The following is a 17,403-nucleotide window of genomic DNA, read 5'->3' as shown; positions in this document are numbered from 1 at the left end:
ATGTTGTGAACATTTATGAAGTACAATGTTGTGTCAATTTCTGGTATATAGCACAATGCTTCAGTCATAAAGGAACACATATATTCGTTTTTCATATTCTCTTTCACCATAAATTACTACAAGATATTGAATATAGTTCCCTGTGCTATACAGTATAGACTTGTTTACCTATTTTTTATATATTAGTTAGTATCTCATGCCCTTTTGTAATACCTCCATCCCATTCCCTCTCCCCTGTCACCCTCAGTCTCCAGGCAACCACTGATATGATTTCTGTTATTATAGAGTTTGAATTTTCTAGATTTTTATATAAATGGCACCATATAGTATATATTTTTTATTTTAGTCTGTTCTTTTACTCAGCATAATTATATTGAGATTCATTCATGTTCCTTTTGTTGTTGAGTAGTATTCCCTGGTATGGATATCACCACAGTTTGTCTGTTTACCTGTTGGTGGGCATTTGAGCTGTGAACCTTTGTGTATAAGTTTTTGTATAGACATGTGTCTTCTTTTCCCTTGGATAAATACCTAGGAGTAGAGTGACTGCATCATTTGATTTTTATATGTTGACTTTTTAAAGAAATTGCCAAATTATCTTTCAGAGTAGTTGTGTATTTTACATTCCCACTAGCAGTGTATGAGAGTTATAATTCTTCTACATTTTGTTAACATTTGGTGTGCTCGGTCTTTTCAATTTTAGCCATCTAATAGGTGTGTAGTAGTATCTCATGGTGGTTTTGAGTTGCATATTCCTAATGACTAATAATGTTGTGCATTTTTTCTTTTGCTTATTTGCCATTCACACATCGTCTGTGGTGAAGTGCCTATGTAAATCTTTTGCCCATTTTTAATTGTGTTGTTTTCTTGTTATTGAGTTTTAAATGTTCTTTATATGTTCTGATACAGGTCCTCTATTAGATACATGATTTGCAGATATTTCCCCCATTCTGTAGCTTGTCTTTTTGCTCTCTTAATTGCATCTTTCAAAGAACAGTTCTTAATTTTGGTGAAACCTACTTTATCAGTTTTTTTTAAAACAGATTTTGCTTTTGGTAATGTATCTAAGAAATTTTTCCTAACCAAGGTCACATAGATTTTTTTTTTCTGTATATATCCTTCTAGGAGATTTTTAGTTTTAGACTTTAAATTTAGGTCTATTGATCCATTTCAAGCTGATTTTGGTAAGTATTGTAAGCTAAGAGTCCAAGTTTATTTTTTCCATATGGATATCCAGTCGTTCCAGAATCATATGTTGAAAATACTGTCCTGTCTCTGATGAATTGTCTTTTCACCTTTGTCAAAATATTAGTGATCTAAATATGTATGAATCTACTTCTGGATTCTTTGTTCTGTTTCATTGATTTGTTAGTCTACATTTACACCAATACTACACTGTTGTGATTACTGTAGCTTTATTTTAAATCTTGAAGTCAGATAGTGTTAGTTCTTCAACTTTGTTCTTGTTTTCAAGGTTGTTTTGGCTATTGTAGGTTGTTTTTCATACATGTGTAGAATCAGCTGCCAATCTACAAATAACCTGAAAATTTCAATTGGATTAGATTGTCTTGAATCTATAGATCAGTTGAGGGAGATTTGATATTTTAACATTATTGAGTTTTCTGGTACATGAATATGGCATATCTCTCCATTTAATTAGATCTTTATTTTCTCTTAGTAGTTGTGTAGTTTTCAGTGAACAGGTTTTGCTTATCTTTTGTCAGATTTATCCCTGTTTCATGTTTAGTGCTATTATAAAAGGTATTTTTAAATTTCAGTTTGTATTGTTCATTGCTAACGTATAGAAATATAAGAGTTTTGTATATTGATCTGTCCTGTACCCATACTAAACTTCTAGTAGTTTTTTGTATATTCCTTCAGATTTTTTACATAGACAATCACATTGCCTGCAAATAACGATAGTTTTACTTTTTCCTTTCTAATCTTGATGTCTTTTATTTCTTTTTCTTCCCTAATTGCACTTACTAGAACCTATAGTACAGCGTCAAATAGAAGTGGTAAGAATAGCCATGCTTGTCTTACATCTGATTTTAGAGGGAAAGCATTCATCATTAAGTATGTGTTATCACCATGATTTTTCAAGGATACCTTTTATCAGTTAAGAATGTTGGTCTCTGTTAGTAGTTTGCTGAGGTTTTTTTATTTTATTTTATTTTTTATCTGAAGTGATTATTTTGTTTTGCCAAATGCTTTTTTGCATCTATTGAGGTAATTACATGGTTTTTGGTTTTAGTTTGTTAATATGGTATATTACATTAATTGATTTTTGAATGTGTAAACCAGTTTTACATTCCTGAGATAAACTCTATTTGGACGTGATGTATTATCTTTTTGTTTATTATTGGATTCATGTTACTAAAATTTTGTTTAGAATTTTTGCATCTATGTTCATGAGGGCTTTGGTTCATAATTTTCTTGTAATAAATTGGTCTGATTTGGTATCATAATAATGCTGGCCTCGTAGAATAAGTCGGGAAATACTCTCTTCAGTTTCCTGGGAGAGCTTGTATAAGTGGTATTATTTCTTCTTTAAAGGCTTAGCAGAATTTATCAGTGAAGCCTTCTGGGCCTAGAGTTTGCTCTGTGGGAAGGTTTTAGACTACAGATTCAATTTAAAAGATTGATATAGGGCCATTCAAGTTTTCTCTTTTCTTGAGTGAGCGCTGATAGTTTGTGTCTTTTGTTGATTGTTAAATTTGTTGGCATTAAATTATTTGTAATATTCCCTTATTAATATCTGTAGAATCTGTAGCACCATTACTTCTCTCATTCGTGTGTTGGTGTTTGTGTCTTTTTAAATTCCTGATTGATCTGACCAGAAGTTTATCTCTCTCCCTCCCTCCCTCCCTTCTTCCCACCCTCCCTTCGTTGTCTTAATTTCATGTGTACAGCAGAGTGATTCAGTTATGCATATATATGTCTATTCTTTTTTTAGATCCTTTTCCATTGTAGGTTATTACAAGATATTGAGTATAGTTCCCTGTGCTATACAATAGGTTGGTTGTTGGTTATCTATTTTATATATATTGTGTTATGTATATGTTAATCCCAGACTCCTAATTTATCCCTCGTCACCTTTCGCCTTTGGTAACTATAAGATTGTGTCCTATATCTGTGAGTCTATTTTGTAAATAAGTTCATTTGTATAATTTTTTTAGATTCCACATTTAAGTGATATCATATGGTATTTATTGTTCTCTGTCTGACTTACTTCACTTAGTATGATAATCTCTGGGTCCATCCATGTTGCTCCAAATAGAAGTTAATCATTTTTTACTGATCTTTTGAAAGAACCATTTTTTTGGATTTATTAATTTTCTCTGTTTGAGTTCATTGATTTCACTCTGGCCTTTATTATTTCCTTTCTTGTACTTCATTGGGATTTAATATGCTCTTCTTTTTCTGGCTTCTTAAGGTGGAAGCCAAGGTCATTAGTTTCAGACCTTTCTTCTATCTAAGATAAGCTGTAAATCTTTCAAGTACTGTTTTAATAACATTCCCCATATTTTGATATTTTGTGTTTTCATTTTTATTCAGTTCAAAATTCTTTCTAATTTCCCTTTTGATTTCTTTTTTGACCCCTGGGTTATTTAGAAGTGTGTTATTGCTTTTTAAGATATTATTATTGATTATTGTGGTCACAGGATATACTTTGTATGCTTCAAATTATTTTAAATTTATTGAGACTGATTTTAGGGCCCAGAACATGATAAGTTTTTTAAATGTTGGGCTTAATTTTTCATTCTCATCTAGAGAAAGCAATTGAGCTGCGACTGGCAAAAATCGACCATACTGCGGTTCACCCCCATTTACTTGACATGAAGATTGGACAAGGGAAGTATGAACCGGGCTTCTTCCCTAAGCTGCAGTCTGATGTGCTTTCCACTGGGCCAGCCAGCAACAAGTGAGTCAGTCCCGGGATTCCCTGATCCAGCTCCCTAGCCACAGTGGTGAGGGTCATACAGTATCTGGACCTAGGCTAGTATCTCCATTAAGACCTTAACTTTCGTAAAGCAGATATGGAGAAGACACAAACTGTCCAGGTTGTTCACTTGTTTGAACAAGTAAACAGGTTGACAGAGTGTCATCAGCTTCTGTCTCCACTGTGCAAATTGTGTCAGGACCTGTAAAAGGCTGGACTGCAGATGAGTTGAAATCATCTCACAGCTGAATCCATACAACACTTAGCTAGTACTGTATCTTCAGTAAGTGGTGGTTGGAATAATTGGAGTCTGAACTGAAAGTAGATAACTTAACAAGATTACTTTTCTTAGTTGCTTTTGGAGATGAGTGCATCAAAGCACAGGCAGAGTTGAGTGAGTATAGTTTTGGATCTGCAAGTGAAGTTTTTGTAGATGTTTTGAGATATATATATATATATATTCAAATATATATATAGATTTATGTATATGTATCTCAAATATGTATGTATATTTATATATAGATATATCTCTTCTGATATATAAAGATATAGATATATATGGAAATATATATATTAGTTCCCTAGAGAATTATTTCTTTCTTGCCCAGTCACTGATCTTTAAGCCTCTCTTCCTCAAGATTTCTGAGCTACTCAGGTGATTTCTTGGTGGTTTCCCATGCCCAGCATTGATTCCTAGATTTTTAACTGAATCTTACTTTCTTAGCAGGGTATCTTAATTATCTGCTTTGATTTTGTCAGGTGGACAAAAAGGAATGCCCCTGCCCAGTGGAGGCGGAAAGACCGGCAGAAGCAGCATACAGAACACCTGCGTTTAGACAATGACCAGAGAGAGGTAAGACACCTTAAGAATGACAAGGAGTGACTTTGTTATCATGCTACACCCTCCTTCCCTTTCCCATTCCCTTGGCCTCTGGTGTGATTCAAATGTCCTCCCCAGAAAGAAGGGGTAATAATAGGATCAGTTAGTGTGATACCTGATATTGGCCCAGGTCATGACAAATCCAGGATGTACAATGTTTCATAAGTGGTATCAGGCCACTAACCTCATACATCCTCTCCCTGAGCCAGATTTGCACCCCTGTTCAGAAATGATGTCAGTGCTTAGAAAAGAGCCTTTTACTCTCCTTTCAGTAGTCACTCATGCCTGGTACTCATTTCCTCCCATGGGGTAGGGGTGTGAGATGGGTGACAGGAATCTCAGAATACAAGAGTCTGAAACTTGGGAGAAATCCTTTAAAAATTTTTGTGACTTTTTTTGTGTGTGTGGTATGGTAGTAAAAAAGTTAATTCTATTAGAGTGAGAAGGCAGAAAAGCTGATCTTGGGTTAATGCTGTGAATCTCTGAACCTGGGGAGGAGAGGCCTTTTTTCCCATTTTTTCTGTACCTTAATTTAAAACAGATAATCTTGACTTTTTTTTCTCAAAAGAGCAAAGGAATGTTATTGTCAGTTGCCTGGGGATTGAGGAGTCTTGAATTGACCTGAGTCCTCATTACTTGTAAGCTGAGCTTCTCAGCTCTACTATAACTTGTTGCCAGTAAAATTTCTAGTTATAAACCTCAGGTTGGAGACCCTGCCTTACTGAGCTACAGAGAAGTTGTGAAAATGGAGCTTCACCTTCAGAAAACTATTTCAGCAATTTCTCTTTGAGGAAAAACTCTGAAATTTGCATTTTATACAGATAAAATCCAGTAAAGCGTGTTGTTTTCATATGTGTCTGGCACCTCAGTGAATGGGAAAATATTTTGCCTTTGCTATTTTTTTAAGGAATAAATTAAAATTGCAAAGTATAGTTATGAATTTTTAACGGCTGATATATAGGATACAGTTGTACTTAAGAGTTTTTGTGAGCAGCACAAGGGGTATTGGGTGTAGGTGTCATTTTAAAAGTCTCCCTTGGGTCTTACACCTCATAACCATGTTATTTCTTTCAACAGTGTTTATTGAGCACATTTTCTTGGTAAAAATCACTGCAGTAAGCACTTTGAAATATAAAGATGACTAGAGGGTAGCCTTGTCCTCGGGGAATACCAGTTTATTAAGGGAGCAAAGACAGGTACACAACTAACTTCAGTAGAAGAGTCTTTTGGAAGGAAGGGCCATAGGAGAGCACGCCAATGTTTGGTCGCTAATTAAAGAAAGCAGAGGTCACTTCTGTGTTGAGTAATCTCAAACAAGACTGGAGGAATCAGCATCTGTTTTAAGTCTTGAGGATGATAGGATTGTTAGAGACAAAGATGAGCATTGCAAGTAGAGGAGGGGGCAGGATCAAAAGCTTGGTGGTGGTTGTGTGAAGGAGGCTGTGGGCAGAATATTCTGGAGCAGAGGTACTGGAGGTAGCTCACAAGTGAGGAGGCAGGTAGCAGTCATCTAGGTGATAGTAATTGAAGCCCACCTTGGGGGTTTGTAGTAGGGGCAGATTGAGGGGCCAAAAGGTAGAATGGGCAGAATTGTAGCACTTGAATAAATATGGGGGAAGAAAGAAGTCTAGGGTAAAAATGTTGATTGTTAACCTGGGATACTGAGAGGATGTCAGTGTGCAATTTACTGCATTGATGTGGGTTCTGTGTTAAAACAGACAGCATATGGAGAATCACCAGCAAACTGTAAAAAGCAGAAAATGCAGTTGTGTTTTGAGTGTACCCATATGTTTTCCAGGCCCTAATTTAGCAAGGATGGATATCTTTGAAGTGAGCAGAGGAGTTAAATTCCTCCTAGCTTGCTGGGGGAAATGATTTTCTCAGTACTACTCTGAGATTTGAGTTGGTTTGCCCACTCATGAGAGTTTGCACACTCATACATGCTGTAGCCATGTGTTTTCTACCTCTTGAATCATTAAAGCAAAGGTAATTCCAGTAGTCATGGAGTGCTTTACGTGAGAAAAAGAATTAGTTCATCACATCATCTCAGTTTTTCCCTCTGACACAAGTGTTGCATTTTAAACTTTGTGCCTTGAACCTAGGAAAGAAGCAGTAAGAAAGTGCAGGGTGATAGTGCCCTCTTCAGGAACCATCAGTACTGGTCGCCTGTGATCTGTGTGGTTGGGCACATTGAGTCTTTGATTTTTCCTTTTGCTGTAGAAGTACATTCAGGAAGCCAGGAACATGGGCAGCACCATCCGCCAGCCCAAACTATCCAACCTCTCCCCATCAGTGATTGCCCAAACCAACTGGAAGTTTGTAGAGGGTCTGCTGAAGGAATGCCGGAACAAGGTGAGTGTGGACACCTGTGAATTTCTCTTGGTGGCCAAGGTGAGACCAAGGCCTAGCTCTGATCACTCTTTCTTGATTTTGAAAATAACTGTTAATATAATGTGATACATCTAGTTTTAAGGTCCTGTTAACTTGGAATTAGGTGTATTTGTTTTAAATAAAATAAACCATTAATTGAGAGAAAGCACACTTTGCTTGGTATAAGCTTAATATGTTGTATTCTTTAAAACTGAGAGGCAGATACAATTTTTAATTTTAGACATCTTTCATTACTTAAAATCATCAGTTTTAAGTAATATCTTAAATAATGTAGTTGAATTGTCTTCAGCAGAATAGTCTTACACACATGAAAATGTTTTTCCCTCTCCATTTTAATCTGATAGCAGTGATCTAGAAATAAGAACTCACTGAGTGCCTATTATGTGCTAGGCCAAAGTGTGTTATTCAGTTTAACTTGGTTGTTAGGATGTTTTTCTCCCCTCAACAAAAATATTAATTTTTTAAGCTTTATTAAGGTCTAATTGATATGCAGAAAACTGCACACATTTAATGTGTACATCTTGATGAGTTTGGACTATGCATACACTGGTGATACCATCACCACAATCAAAGTAAACATGTGTCACTTCCAAAAATTTCCTTACGTTGTTTTGTGTTTGTTTTTGTGACAAGAACACAGCATGATATCTGTCCTCTTAACATATTTTAAATTGCACAATACTGTATTGTTAATTATGGGTACTATGTTGTACAGCAGATCTCTAGAACTGATTCATCTTACCTATGAATACTGAAACTTTATACTTTTTGAGCAACAATTCCTTATTTTTCCCTCCTACCGCTAGCAACCACCATTCTATTCTTTGCTTCTAGGCCTTCTATCAATTTGTCTATGAATTTGTTCAACTATTTTAGATACTTCATAGAAATGGAATCATGTAGTATTTGTCCTGTTTGGCTTACTTCACTTAGCACAATGTCCTTCAAGTTCATCCATGTTGCTGCAAATGGCAGGATTTCCTTCTTATTTTAAGGCTGAATAATATTCTAGGGTACATATATACCACATATTGTTTACTCATTCATCTTATCAATGGATGCTTAGGTAGTTTCCATATCTAGGCTGTCATGAATAATACTGCAGTGAACATGGGGGTACAGATAATTCTTTGAGAACCTGATTTCTGTTCTTTTTGATATATATTTAGAAGTGGGATTGCTGGATTAAAGATAGTCATTCTTAATTTTTAATGTTTTAGTTATTTTTTAAAATTTATTTTATTTTTTTATTGACATATAGTCAGTTTACAATGTGTCAGTTTCTTGTGTACTTAATGTTTTAGTTATGAATTTAAATTTCTAGTAAAAATATAGCCTTTCAGCCAAGTCAGTATACCATACTTTTTAGGACAGTTGAACTAACTTGGTCTCTACTACATCCTATTTATTCATTAATGGAAAACAAAAGATTTTCCTGCATTTTCAGTTTCTAAGCAGTGCTCATTTACATGATGAAATCAAATATACTTTCTCGGCAGAATAAATTATTACTGTTACAAGTTAGATTGATAAATCAGTACTAATAATCTGAATTTAGGTATTTTTTAAAAAAGCTTTATCAGTTCATTCTGAGTCATTGATATCCATAATTTCCCTAACAGTGTTGTCTTTTCTGCCATCAAGAATATTTCTGCCCTTCTTTAAAGAGGGCCCCTCTCTTGTCTCTGAGATTTATTTTCCATGCCTCTTGCATTCATTCTCAAGTTTCCAGAAGGACGTCCAGTCAGTGGCAACTTACGTATGTCTACTGCCTGAGCAACAATGACTGTGAAATGTGTCCTAATTTCAGATTTGTTAGTATGTGGAAAAGTGTACATCTTAGAATTGAAGAAATACAGTAATCAGCCTAACACTATCAACTGTTGGCTAGGATGTGGAGCAGCTGGGAGCTCTGCTACTGTTGGAAGTGTAAATGTGTATGAACGACCACTTTGGAAAACAGCATAGCATTCATTATTGAGTATTCTTCTCCTAAGTATATTTCCTGGACGAACCTTTGGAGCATGACCCAGGAGAGAAATACAAGAAGTTTGCAACAGAGTTCTTTGTAATAGTCCTAAATCGGAAACAACCCAAACCCTAGTCAGTAGGAGAATAAATAGTAAATTGCAGTATATTCATACAATGGAATGCTATACAGTGATGGAAACAGACAACAGATACGTTCATCAGTGTGGATGAATTTCACAAAGTTGAGTGAAAAAGAAAATAATAAGAGAAAGCATACCTGCAGAACTAAACTACATTCTTTAGGGATGCAAGTAGAGGTGATAATCAGGATAGTGATCACTTCTAGATTGGGAAGATGATTGGAGAAGCCACGTGAGTGCTTCAAAGGTATAGATGGTCAACATTTTATTTCTTAACCTGGTTGTTGGTTATGATAGAATAATAGTATATACATATATATATGTGTGTGTGCATATGAGACATATTCCACAATAAAAACATTAAAAGTAGTAACACTGGAAAGAAATAAGCCAAAATACTGAGTTATTGTTTCTGAAAGATAGGATATGGGGTGATTTTTTTTCCCTTGCTTTTTAGATTTTTATATGTCACAAATTTATAACATGACTAAATCTTAAGAGCTTAGTTTCAATATTCAGGCAGGTTTAGGTTCAAGGACCAGATCTGCTATTTCTTTGCTGTGTGAATTTGGGCAAGTTACTTAAGTTCTCTGACCTCAAATTCCTTATCAGTAAATTGTGAAAAATAATAATACTTCTCACAGAATTATTAGGCTTACATGGGATAATGTAATAATACTTAAAACAGTGCCTGGCACATAGTAATAAAAGCTGCAACTATCATTATACAGTGTGTGTTTTTGTTTTTGTTTTACAATAAGCATTTGAAAATTTTTACCTTAAAGTAAATTATTCCTCCTCAATTTTTTATCCCCTTGACAGGTACTTTAAATATATTCCTAGGATTAAATGCTTAAAGGTTTATTTAATGTCAGAGGTGACATTCATGACCAAAGGATTTTGTTCAACTCTTTTCACCTCATAAATGTAAAAACGGAATCTGGAGTGATGAAATCACTTGCTCAGGGTCATCTTATCTTCTTAACTAAACTTTTAAAGAAGGCACTGTACTATAATCTGACCTATATGGTGGAGAATAAACACACTCTTTATCTGTGGGTCTGACTCCTCTTGTCCCTCCCAGCCCAGCAAATGTGCTATGCAGGTGGCCACAGCCCTCTCCAGTTGAATGTGATCCTGCTCACTGTGGGTATCTAATCTTACTGACTAATTTCTTACAGACCAAGAGGATGCTGGTGGAGAAGATGGGCCGAGAGGCTGTGGAGTTAGGGCACGGAGAGGTGAACATCACAGGGGTGGAAGAGAACACCTTAATTGCCAGCCTTTGTGACCTCCTGGAAAGGATCTGGAGTCATGGGCTACAGGTGAAACAGGTAATGAATGTCTGGCTCTTCCCTGCTAAGCAAGCAGTCTTCCTGTTTTTGCTCACTAGCTTTGCCACACTTTTCCAACTGGCTGGCTTTGAAGAATGGCTCATGGTGCTAGTGGAGTGAGAGTTAAAATAGTTAAACAAATAAGTAAATAAATGTGACCCAAGCTATTTTCTCTAAAAATAAGCTTTATAAATCTATGTGTTTGTCAGACATTTTAAAAGTGGCATCTTTTTTCCTGTAAATAGAGCTGGAGGCCAGACTGATAGATCCTGTTTGGTAGCTAGCCCTAGTCTGGAGATAGAACACAAAAGAAAGAGAACTTGGATCTAGGAAATACCAAACATACTGTAGTGATCCTTCACTAATTGTACATTCCCAGTGCAAGAAGGTCTGTCATTAACATTTCTTTTATATGCAGATAGCTTAACTTTCTAAAGATTTGAGAGAAGACCAAAAAAGTTGAGTAAGTTTGATTTTTTTACTGCTTTATCTGAAGAGAATTTCTTTTATTTCAAAATACTCTTACTTTGAATAACCAGGCAAGATGGACAGCTTATACTCTCATGCATTTTTAAACTTGAAAAGAATTTGAAAAGTTTTCAAAGGCAGTTTTATTATGGAAGAATTAGAAAATAAATCTAAGTATCCAGCAAATGTTTATTTAGGACCTACAGTGTACCAGGCACAGTTGTAGGTACTTGCGATAGCCCAGTGAACGAAACAGACCAAGATCTCTGCCCTTTTGGAGTTTTCATTCTCATGGGCATAGAGACGGTCTACCTCATCTGTCCTTCAAAACATTTTTCTGTGCATGTATGCCCATGTAGAGCTATGTGTTGAAAAATCCAACAGAACCGCAGTAAGATACCTTTTCACATCTACTAAGATAGCTAAAATTTAAAAGGCAGTCAATATCAAGTGTTTGTAAGGACATAGAAAAATTAGAACCTTCAGATATTGCTAGTGGGAATGTAAAATGGTGCACCCACTTTGGAAAACAATCTGTCAGTCCCTTGAAATGTTAAACAGAGTTATCACATGACCAGCAAGTCCACTTCTAGCTTTGTACTCATGAGAAATGGAAACATGTCTGTTATAGAGACGTGTATAAAAATCTTCATATTCATAGTAGCCTTATTCTTAACAGCCAAAAAGTGGAACAACCCAAATGTCCATAAGATGATGAGTGGATAAACTGAATGTGGTATATTCATACAGTGGAATATTATTCAGCAATAAAAGGAATGAAGTATGGATACATGGTACAATATGAATGAAATTTGAAAATATACTAAGTGAAAGGAGCCAGTCACAAAAGACCACAAGGTGTATCATCTCATTTATATAAAATGTCCGCAATAGGCAAATCCATAGACAGAAAGTAGATTAGGGGTTACCACAGGCTAGACGAAGGGAGGAATGCAGAGTGACTGCTAATGGGATTTCTTTTGGGGTAGTGAAAATGATCTAAAATTAGGTGGTGGTGATGGTTACACAGCTCTGTGAATATACTAAAAAACAGATTTTTTTGGCACAGAAAATTGTATATTTTTTAAGTGTGAATTTTATGGTAATGTGAATTATGTCTCAGTAAAGCTGTTTTTAAAAAAATGTGAACGGGATCATACTATACATAATATTTTAGAACTTGTTTTTTCTCACCTCAGAATATCTTCTCCATGTCCTTAACTAATTTTTAGGTGATACTATAGTAAGGATTAAAATCTGATAGTCCTGGGTTTAATTCCCACTTAGTAAGTTTGTGAAACTAAGCTTCTGTTTCCTCATGTGTATAATGGAATTTTAAAAGTACACACCTCCATAGGATTCTTGTGAGGATTTGATAAGATAATTTGTGTAAAGCACTAAGCTCAGAGCCTAGTATCTGGAGGTTCTCTGTAAATGTTTGTGGTTATTATTCTAAAATCTCAGTTTTAATTACTGTTTCTCTGTATTGATGTGCAGTACTTGAATTAATCCCTTATTATTGGTCATTTAGGTTATTTCTGATTTTTCAGTATTATAAACAGCACTATGATTATAGATTTTTTTAAATGTTAATAATTGTGTATCACATCCCTAAATTTCTTTTGAGAGTCCTGTAGTATAGTAGCAACACTGTGGGCTTTGGAGTCAGAAAGACTTGGATTTTAACCCTCGCTCCACTGGATGACTTTAAGTGACTTATGACTTCTTAGTCTTGTCTTCCTTATCTGAAATACAGAGTTAATAAAACCTACTTTTCAGGGTTGTTCTGATAATTAGATGTAATAAAAATAAGTACCTGGCATGTGGATATGTAACATATGACAGCTGTTATTATGCTGGGTTCCACATGAAGGATTTCTGTTTCAGTCCTTTTCTCTGTAATAAATGAGTGGAATATACATAATCATTTTATTATTTTCCTTAAAGTTTAGAAATCCTGGCCATATAGTTGAGCTCTTTCAGTGTTTTGGTAAAACATACACCTCCCAGACTGTTTAATATTCTCCATAAAAATCTCAATGGAGTTAGTGAAGCATTAGCATTAGAAAATAATAATACCATATCACATGTTTTAAACCTGTACCCTGAGGCTTTGCAGCCATGTCCTTCAGGAATTCCCACAGTATGGGGAAAATTTCTTTTGGAGCCCATTTGATCCTCTTCTCGCTTGGGACTGACAGAGGGTACTTGGTGAGAAACCGGTACAGAATAGTAGGGGCTTTTCAGTTGAGATTCCATTTTTTTCTGAGTCCTGCTTTTAGAGCTCTAAAAGTGAAGCACTGACAGTGTCACCAGAAGGAACTGAGGGTCTGTGCCTGCTGGCGGGGACATACGTTCAGCTGGAGACTGAAATCCCTGACTATCTTTATGGGGTTCCTGCAGCATGTTCTCCTTAGGCCTCCATTTTGCTAAACACATCTAGCCTGTGTTTAGACCACTTTTCTCCCACTGAGACATTCTTCAGTTATGTTCCAGTCCAGAGATTATAACCTGGTTCCCTGGTCTCCACCATCATGCACCCCCGACTGTGACCAAATTCACTCTGAGAGTGATCTTACCACCGCCTTCTGGGGGCGCCTTACTGAGCAACTACCCATACTATCTGCGTAGAAAGCAGAGTGAACCCAAACCGTGGCTGTTGCTGCTAGCCTCCTAGGTTTTGTTATTAGCTGACTGCCTGCTTTTGCAAGGCTGCCTACAGCAAGTCCATGTAAGAACTTCTGGTATCCTCACCTCCGTCTTTGGCTTTGGGTGGTATTTTCCAAGGACAAGGACTTCCTTCTCTAGTATATTTTTCTGGCAATTAAAGATGAGGTTTGGTTTTTCAGACTGGTTTTGTAACTGCTGCCATTTGAGGACTGGTAAATGAGAAGGAGTTGTTTCTTATCTTTGAGGCATATGACATTCTTGGAGAATCTGGTGCTATACATTGTATGGCCACATTCCCAAATGGATAGTTAGGCTGTACTGAATCTTGCATTTCTAATCAGGTCCTTTGCAAAAGGTGGAAAAGAATAATTTGTGTCTCCTGGACTAGAGAGCCTCCAGTGCCCTGTCACGAGACTGAGCCCCATTGCTGCTCTCTCACTCTTGCTCTTGCGCTCCCTCCTCACCAGTACTGTCACTGAGAGCCCAGGTGTCCTCCTGGCACAGGCCTGCTGATGCTCTTGCCTTTGACTCTATAGCATTATTGGGTATGAGGACTCTTTGGTGACCAGCTGTATTTGTGTGTCACATCCAGACAGTTCCCTTAAGGGAGGCTGCCTTCCTAGTCTGCCTACATTCTGGGGATACAGTGATGAATAAGACAGTCTCTGCCTTTTCAGGGGCCTAAGCTGGTTTCCGTAAATGGGTGGATGAATGTGTTTCTAGAAGTTGAATAACTAAATCAAAGAGCATGTCACTTAATCTTTCTGATTCTCAATTTGCTCTTTTCTAAAGAAAATGAGGATAGAGGTACCTACCTTGTTGGGAGCATTAAATAAAACGTTGTCTTTTAAACATTTAATATAGTGCTTAGTTCATAGCAAGCCTCAAGACATGGTAGCTTCTGTCATTATTACCATTATTTTATGAAATACAGAACCAAAGTCACTTACAGAATGATCATAATAAATCTACTAAAAGAAACTTATACTACTTTTATATTATGTCAACTGTATAGGAACACTTACCATCAATCTGAAATATAGTCCTTATCCCATAGCAAGGGTCACTGTGTACTGAAGGATGACTAAAAAGAGACAAAGCAGTTGCTGGGTGGCGAGCTGGGCTCACTCACTATGTAGGTGAATTGCTCCCTCACGTTAGGCTTCCAGATGCTATTTAGATTTGTGCCTTGGTAAAATGACAAATGACTACATGTCTCCAGTAGTTTAAACTGCAACTCTTACATTTTCAGATGCCAAGATTCTACTATGTTGACTATATAGTGTATCTCAGACTTGCAGTTAAGTACCAGCCTACTTTCCTGCAGGCTTCTTCAAAGTAGCTTTCACAGTAAATCCTCATCATAGTGATGACTTAGGGCAGGAATGCCTTTAAATGTTTTAGGAAATTTAGGAACTGTTATAGAATCTTGTAGACTGAATGTCAGGTCCTTTGTGCAAAAGCCATCGTGTGCTACCCAAGCTGACCTTCAACCAACAGACTGTTTAGAGATTGATAGGTCCTTGTTTAATTTTTTCTTTCTTATCCACGGTCCATTGTCAGGCTCTTTTTGGCCATGTCCTTCCTATTCCCTGTGGTGGACCATTTCTTTTTTCTGTTCCCTTCCATTCTTTATATTTCTCCTGGGTTTTATTCAGGTAATATGGATTTGTATACATTGCATCTAGGTGTACACTGAAATAAGAAACAGGATAGGTACTTCTCAGCAAAAGCCCATATCTGTATGTTTAAATGATCTCTGACTGTGTTCGCTGGATGCTGTGCTCTCAGAAATCTAAACTGATAGGTATTTCTCCCTTCCATTGGTTCCAGGGGAAATCAGCCTTGTGGTCCCACCTGTTACATTATCAGGAAAACCGACAGAGAAAACTCACATCAGGAAGCTTCAGTACCTCAGGTAAGATGGTCTCTTGCACCACTGGACAGAACTCCCGCCACTCACCTTCCCATCCCCCACCGAAGTGATCATCTGTAGCAGACTATTCCATTTCAGGTCAATGAAGCCTTTACTCCGTAATGTTTTCTTTTTTAAATATTAAGCCACAGGACTCTCAGAACCACAGAGCATGCCAAGGCCATGGGGTTTGCTTTCAGTATGTGTTTTTATACTCTTTTGATCAGTGAGATAGAAGATTTATATCAGCAAGAGGCCAGTCTTAGAATGAATTTAGATTTTACATGGATTTGGATGTTACTGATGTTCTGTGTTTAGAGCAAGTGTTTTCAGAGTCTTTCATTTTATTTCTCTGAGATGGGCATTGATGATCTGTCCTGTCAGTTAAGAGAGCCTGTTTGTCGGTGTCCTACCTTGGAACTCATCAAAGTCAGGGCCTGGTGTGCACAATCCCTTACACTTGCTTTCTATTTCTATTTAATAAAGATGTTAGAGTTGGCGGGGATTCCAGAGATCATCTTATTTTATAAGAGGAGGAAACTAGAATCCAGAGAGGAATTGAATTTATTCAAGATCACGTAGTGAATTGATGGAAGGGGCCAGTTCCGGAACCAGGCCTCTTGTCTCCTGGTCTCTTGTTCTTTATACCATCCTACAGTGTCCCTTCCAGGACGGTTCCCCTCCTTCCTTTGCTTCTTGGCAGCATCACCCCTTCACATCATCCTTCATTCTCCTCTCTGCTGGGGAGTTTGTTTACCTTTCTTGGATGTTCTTATCCTAATGGTAAAGATCAATTTAAATGGGACTGAAAAGGTAGGTGTGAATTCAGTATTGTCTTTGTCCTTGAACTAGTTGACCTCAACCAGCACTGAACATGGGGATAATAATTGGCTGAAAACTAGGTATAAGAGCTCCATAAGTAGCCTCATAAGGAGTTTCCTTTCCCATTTTCTGGATATGAGAACAAGAGTCTCTTCAGGAAAGCTATAGAAGTTATTGCCAAAGGAAAAACTAGCACAGAATTCTCAGCAGCTGAATGATGAAGATCATTGGAAGATTGGGCCAGACATGAGGATATAAAGATACTATATCTAGAGGTCCTCAGCATTCCGGGTTGTGTTCTTTACACATTCCCTCAGCTCTTTTGTAGTCCATTTTGAGGCAAGAGCAGAATTAGGAGCCAGAGGATCTGTGTTCCTTCCAGTCCTGACTTTGCCACTTGGTAACTGGGGCAAAGCAGCTGACCTCTTTGTATGTACTTCCATGGCTGTCTTACAAGTAGTTAGAGAATTAAATGAAATGATATGCATAAAAGTATAAAATTTGATACCTGGTAGGTACTTCATAAATATTCGTGAAATGATTGATTGAAGTGTTACCAAAGCAACCAGTTTTTTCCTGTAGAAATTTGTGATTTGAGATAAGAAGAGTAGTCAGCTGTGTGGGTTGTCAGATCTCTTTAGATTTAACCAGCCTTTTTGTTCTAGGAATATTTCTTGATTCAGAACGGAGGAAGTCCGATGCCAGCTCAGTCATGTCTCCCCTGAAAATCTCCCTCATTCAGGATATGAGGTCAGTGCGGGCTCATTTGTAATAAGCCTCTGAAATCCCATTTTCAGTTGCTGCTTAGGAGTCCACGTTAAATAGCAGCGCCTCAGTGACCTGGGCGCCTACAGCATCTCTGTTAACAA

At 36.9% G+C, this 17,403-nt stretch overlaps 1 protein-coding gene across 3 annotated transcripts in view; it reads left to right on the top strand.

The window, feature by feature from the left end:
* The window catches only part of DENND5A (DENN domain containing 5A), a 76,095-nt gene that overhangs the window by 47,417 nt on the left and 11,275 nt on the right, over positions 1–17,403 (top strand). For all 3 annotated transcript variants that reach the window (XM_072969481.1, XM_072969480.1, XM_072969482.1), the window contains 6 exons: positions 3,775–3,925; positions 4,703–4,796; positions 7,044–7,175; positions 10,507–10,659; positions 15,631–15,715; positions 17,200–17,284. In XM_072969481.1, coding sequence (XP_072825582.1) covers positions 3,775–3,925; positions 4,703–4,796; positions 7,044–7,175; positions 10,507–10,659; positions 15,631–15,715; positions 17,200–17,284 — 700 coding nt within the window. The remainder of the gene's footprint in view (positions 1–3,774; positions 3,926–4,702; positions 4,797–7,043; positions 7,176–10,506; positions 10,660–15,630; positions 15,716–17,199; positions 17,285–17,403) is intronic.

The sequence above is a fragment of the Vicugna pacos genome, chromosome 10, assembly GCF_048564905.1.
Source record: "Vicugna pacos chromosome 10, VicPac4, whole genome shotgun sequence".
Taxonomy (NCBI): Eukaryota; Metazoa; Chordata; class Mammalia; order Artiodactyla; family Camelidae; genus Vicugna; species Vicugna pacos.
Note: the sequence above shows the minus strand (reverse complement) of the source record. Positions and strands in the feature narration are given on the sequence as shown.